General features: G+C 50.7%; 1 protein-coding gene across 2 annotated transcripts; it reads right to left on the reverse strand.

Moving 5' to 3' along the window:
• Positions 1-1,122: 1,122 nt before the first annotated feature.
• MRPL50 (mitochondrial ribosomal protein L50) lies at positions 1,123-2,488 on the reverse strand. 2 transcript variants are annotated; one of them, XM_041409681.1, is made up of 2 exons: positions 2,365-2,488; positions 1,123-1,636 (listed from the first exon to the last, which is right to left on the reverse strand). In XM_041409681.1, the coding sequence occupies exons 1-2, from the start codon at positions 2,451-2,453 to the stop codon at positions 1,237-1,239; spliced, it is 489 nt and encodes a 162-aa protein (XP_041265615.1). In that variant the 5' UTR covers positions 2,454-2,488; the 3' UTR covers positions 1,123-1,236. The 2 variants fall into 2 exon arrangements, with proteins under 2 accessions (XP_041265615.1, XP_041265616.1); XM_041409682.1 differs by having other exon boundaries at positions 1,123-1,633; positions 2,365-2,486.
• Positions 2,489-5,476: the final 2,988 nt, after the last annotated feature.

Here is a 5,476-nt window from a genome sequence, read left to right on the forward strand (position 1 = left end):
CTTGCTGACATATGGTAAGATACGAAACAGGTCAACTGAACAAATTTTCTTATTTTGTTTTTTCCTTTTGAGAAAGGGAAATGGAAAGATCACGGCATCCTGAAGGCTAGCACAGACTAATCCTCACACCACTCCTGTTGGCAACTCCTTCAATTATTTTGACAGCCAGATCTGGGCCAACCAGGAACAGTACGAAGAAATCTAGCCAGGCAGACAGCTACAGTGCCATTCATCAGCCCTGGAAAAAGCATTCCAGAGCCTGGCACCTGTGCTCCAGTGCTTGCCAAGCACATCCCCAGAGTGGCCACATAGGCATTGGCTTTCACAGCAGCAAAACAGAAGGAAAGCAAAAGATCTCTGTGAGCCACAGTGGGAGCAGTGGGAAGCACAATGGCATGGTCCGGAGAATCACAAAGGTAAAAGCTTTGAAAGGTGAAACTCACGTGTTGGGATAAGGTGAAACTCATGCGTTGGGATAAGGACAGTTTAATAGGGGAAGCAAAGGCTGCACACACAAGCAAAGCAAAATAAGGAATTAATAGCCTGCTTCCCATGGTTAGGCTGGTGTTCAGCACCTCCAACAGAGCAGGGTCCCATGGTACATCAATGACTTGGAAGGACAAATGCCATCACTCCATATGTCCCCTGTTTCCTTCGTCCCCCATTTTTTTATACACTGAGCCTGATGCCCTATGGTCTGGAATATCCCTTGCGTCAGTTTGGGTCACCTGTCCTGGCTGTGTCCCCTCCCATATATCCCCAATCCCTTCACCAGTGCGGCAGTAAGAATAACAGGAAAGGCCTTGGCTTTTGTTTTGGCCTTGTGCCTGCTCAGCAATAGCAAAAACATCTCAGTATTATCAGCCCTGAGTTCAGCACAGGTCAAAAATACAGCCCTATAACAGCCCCTGGGAACCAAATCAACTCTACCCCAGCCAAAAGCAACACAGAGGTGCAGAGCAGAAACTGTGGAGATGGCCCCCTTGTTGATCCCCACCGGATCCTGTCAGTGCCCAGCAGCAGGAAAAAGGGGCAGGGGGCAGCTGGCAGTGCCCACGCTGCACCAGTGCCTCACAAGAACTGGTCTGCAGGGAAAAAAGAGCAGAACAGGAACAGCCAAACTGAGCACAGCACAGTGAACCTTTATTACTGAAATTCACAGATCTCACCCCAACCAGAAGGCCGTGCTGCTGCCCTGCAGCACCAGCCAGGCACAGGGATGCTCTGTGGGGGGACTCACTGCTGCCAGATGATTTTCAGGTTCGGGGGCAGCTCTGCGGCCGCGAGTTCATCAATCTCCGTGCTGTCCTTCACGGGGCTGCGATAGAAACCCAGCACGTCCCCGGCGCGGCGCATGCGGTGCAGCTGCGAGTTAGGGACGGCGTGTCCCAGCTCTGCCGCCAGCCGGGCCAGCAGGCGATGCTTCAGCCTGTTCTCCTGCAGGGGAGCCTGCTGCCAGTCCTCGGGAACAGCGGGCCCGAAGACCTCCCTGACGTGGGACTCGAGGCAGCTCTGCAGGTCCTCGGGCGGGACGTAGCTCCGGCGGCGTGGCGGCGGGCGGATCAGGCTGGGCTCGCTCCTCTCCTCTTTCTCAGCAACTGCTCCGTCTGCTTCCACTTCTCTTTCCTCCTTCCTGCTGGCACCAGAACACATTTTCAGCCTCTGGGCTACTCAAGACAGAGTCAGAGCATTTTTGTTAAAATAAAATAAACCACTCCACACATCCAGGGACTCGTCAGGTCTGTCAGCCAGAAGTGCACCGGCTTTCCCCAGTGCTGCTCGCCACACAGGCTGCCTCCGCAGAGCTATCACCCACCCACCTTATTTCACTGGTCTGAGTGAAAACAACATTTTAACAAGATTAGTTACTTCTTTTCTTTTGGGAGTTACAGCTCCATTTTCTAATTTGCTGTGAATAAAAAGCATATCAGAAAACAACCACTACTACAGAAGAAAATCAGTGCCCATATGTTTAAAAAAAAAAAATCACTACTAGTTTTTAAGCAAAAAAAAATGCCTTCTCATATGCCCCTAGTCAACAACCCATGCGTGGTTTCACGCAAAATGTTACAGAGGAACTGTTTTTCGTTCCGTGAAATCCCTCTCTTCCCACTCCTAACAAAAGCAGTAACAGCTCTAAAGGCTCCAACCCTGCACCACCGCACCCCGGCAGCAGTGCACCTCGGTGGGCGCTGGCTGCCCAGAGAACCTGCGGAGTCTCCTTCCCCAAGGACATTCCAAATCCGCCTGACGAACCCTGAGGGACTTGCTCAGGGGGTGTCGGGCTAAATGACCTCCATGGCCCGGTTAAGGCCGGCACGCAGAGAAGGCCAGAAGCCACCCCCACCCTGTGCCCTGCGGTACCTGCGGCCTCCCCACAGCGCCCTGAGCCCCGCGGGGCCGAGCCCCGGGCCCCGCCGCGCCGCCACCCGCAGCGCCGGCACCGCCGCCATGCTCGGGGCGCGCCGGGCGCCTTCCCGCGGCCACCGCGGGTGACGCATTTGTGCCGCGCCCCGCAGAGCCTCATGGGAAATGTAGTCCGTCCCCTCAAGCCAGCCCCGTCGCTGGGAAACGGAACTTTCCTTAGGAAAGTGGAAATTTCCTTAAGAAAAGGCGTTCTTTGATATTTGGTCTTTGTGTGTTTTCAGGCCTAATCGACAAGCAGTGAGATTTAATCAAGCGGGCAACAAGCTGTACGTGATGCTCAGGTGTTGAAAATTTGCAGAACCACAGAATGCTGAATTGTAAGGGACCCATCAGGACCATTGAGTCCCACTCCTGGTCCCGCACACTACCATTTCCAAAAGTCACCACCCTATGCCTGAGGGTATCGTCCAAAAGCTTCTTGAGCTCTGGTGCCATTTCAGTGACTTCCTGAGTGTTACACTGCTTTTCCTCTTTGGAAAATCCAGCATGGAAACATTTTTTCCAGATGGTACATGGAAAGGCAAAATGTGATGCTACAGTGTCAGACTTAATGAAGAACCAAGTTCTGATGTCCTGTAATACAATGTACATGTGAAAATTATGGCTGTCAAATCAAACGCCCACATGGAGGTAAACAGCTGCAAGCCAGATTTTCTCCCCAAAATTCCACATAACCAGCCGTACTGCAATGACATGCAAACTTCTCTGTTGTGATGCCCGAAAGACAGGCTGGAAATAAAAGCACATAGACCGGTGTCTGTAGAGCAGGTATTTGTTTATGCAGTGCTGGAGGGCAGGGGGATTTCTCCTCCTAACTCACCCACCTGTGTCAAGTGCAGTGGTGTATTTATACAGGTGCAGCGGCGGCTGGCTTCAAAGGAGAAGGTGATTGCCCCTTCGGGATGTCCCTGCCAGCTGTGGCCAGCACCACCAGCAGCACTGGGGCACTCTCCCGTTCCCTGACCTGGTCAGGAAGGCACCTAAGGCTTTTGCCTTGAGGGACGAGGATCTGCAGAGAAAGGGCTGCTACCCATCAGGAGCTAGAGAGATGGACTCCAGCTGCAGTGCAACACCAACAGATCAGCTCAAAAGGCACCGACAGCTGGAGACCCCAAATGGGCGTCTGACACTGACTTTTAAAGAGGGGAGGATACAGAGGTGGAGTCCGCTCTTCAACTAATCAGAGAAAAGGTGGGAGTGGGGTGAGGGTGACTGATACAGCAGACTAGCCAACAGGGAAAAGCCTGGGGAGGGGCCCTGGCCCCCGAACCAATCACTCTATGCCCTGGATGGAAGATTCTAGAGGAAAAGGATGGGCCGCCGAGTGACGGACAGGGCACCAGGGAGGGACTAAGGAACAGATACCTGGTTCCCAGGGGGGAGAAAAGTGAGGGAGGAGAGAACCAGGGCAGAGCCATTACTAATAAGGGGGTACATGGAACAAACCAGTTTGCAACTTAACATTGGAAAAGCATACAAAACACGCTACAACATACAGTAACTACAGTTTAATGGTACTGTGTCACTAAAACATCATCCTATGCATGCTGGAACCCATTGACATAGTGTGATCTCACGGTTATAAATAGTTGTTGCGCACTGTGCTTGGGCCTTGCCAATTTGGGGGTCGGCGGGGGTCTTTGATGAAGGCTTCCAAAGTCTTCCTTGCATCTGAACTTTTCAACTTTGTCTTTGGAGCTTGCACAGTTATGCTGTTCCTTGGCCTGTCTGGTCTTAAGTGGTCTAAATTCTTTGTTTTGTGGCTTTGCACTTGCCAGTTTTTTATTAGTACTATACTTATCTATCTCTGAAACTATCCACCTGGTGAGGTTGTTTTTTTTGTTTGTTTGTTTGTTTGGTTCAAAGGAGAAGGTGATTGCCCCTTCGGGATGTCCCTGCCAGCTGTGGCCAGCACCACCAGCAGCACTGGGGCACTCTCCCGTTCCCTGACCTGGTCAGGAAGGCACCTAAGGCTTTTGCCTTGAGGGACGAGGATCTGCAGAGAAAGGGCTGCTACCCATCAGGAGCTAGAGAGATGGACTCCAGCTGCAGTGCAACACCAACAGATCAGCTCAAAAGGCACCGACAGCTGGAGACCCCAAATGGGCGTCTGACACTGACTTTTAAAGAGGGGAGGATACAGAGGTAGAGTCCGCTCTTCAACTAATCAGAGAAAAGGTGGGAGTGGGGTGAGGGTGACTGATACAGCAGACTAGCCAACAGGGAAAAGCCTGGGGAGGGGCCCTGGCCCCCGAACCAATCACTCTATGCCCTGGATGGAAGATTCTAGAGGAAAAGGATGGGCCGCCGAGTGACGGACAGGGCACCAGGGAGGGACTAAGGAACAGATACCTGGTTCCCAGGGGGGAGAAAAGTGAGGGAGGAGAGAACCAGGGCAGAGCCATTACTAATAAGGGGGTACATGGAACAAACCAGTTTGCAACTTAACATTGGAAAAGCATACAAAACACGCTACAACATACAGTAACTATAGTTTAATGTTACTGTGTCACTAAAACATCATCCTATGCATGCTGGAACCCATTGACATAGTGTGATCTCACGGTTATAAATAGTTGTTGCGCACTGTGCTTGGGCCTTGCCAATTTGGGGGTCGGCGGGGGTCTTTGATGAAGGCTTCCAAAGTCTTCCTTGCATCTGAACTTTTCAACTTTGTCTTTGGAGCTTGCACAGTTATGCTGTTCCTTGGCCTGTCTGGTCTTAAGTGGTCTAAATTCTTTGTTTTGTGGCTTTGCACTTGCCAGTTTTTTGTTAGTACTATACTTATCTATCTCTGAAACTATCCACCTGGTGAGGTTGTTTTTTTTGTTTGTTTGTTTGTTTGGTTTGTTTTGTTTTTTTGTTTGTTTTGTTTTGTTTGGAGTTTTTGTGGGGGCTTTTTGTTTTGGGGTTTGTTTTGTTTTGTTTTGTTTTGGTTTTTTTGGTCTATTCAGCATTAAGCAACCCGTTAACCATATACTAGCCATTACATCATGTAAAAAGTGATTTATATCAGGTTATATAGACATAAAAGTTATGAATCAGGTCA

The sequence above is a fragment of the Onychostruthus taczanowskii genome, unplaced genomic scaffold (genome assembly GCF_017590055.1).
Source record: "Onychostruthus taczanowskii isolate IOZ18803 unplaced genomic scaffold, ASM1759005v1 scaffold306, whole genome shotgun sequence".
NCBI classification, from domain to species: domain Eukaryota; kingdom Metazoa; phylum Chordata; class Aves; order Passeriformes; family Passeridae; genus Onychostruthus; species Onychostruthus taczanowskii.

Excerpts from the sequence above, each read along its gene's own strand:
- MRPL50 (XM_041409681.1), bottom strand. The coding sequence starts at position 2,453 with ATGGCGGCGGTGCCGGCGCTGCGGGTGGCGGCGCGGCGGGGCCCGGGG. Across the intron at positions 1,637-2,364 it reads GCGCTGTGGGGAGGCCGCAG|CAGGAAGGAGGAAAGAGAAG; the intron begins GTACCGCAGGGC and ends TTCTGGTGCCAG.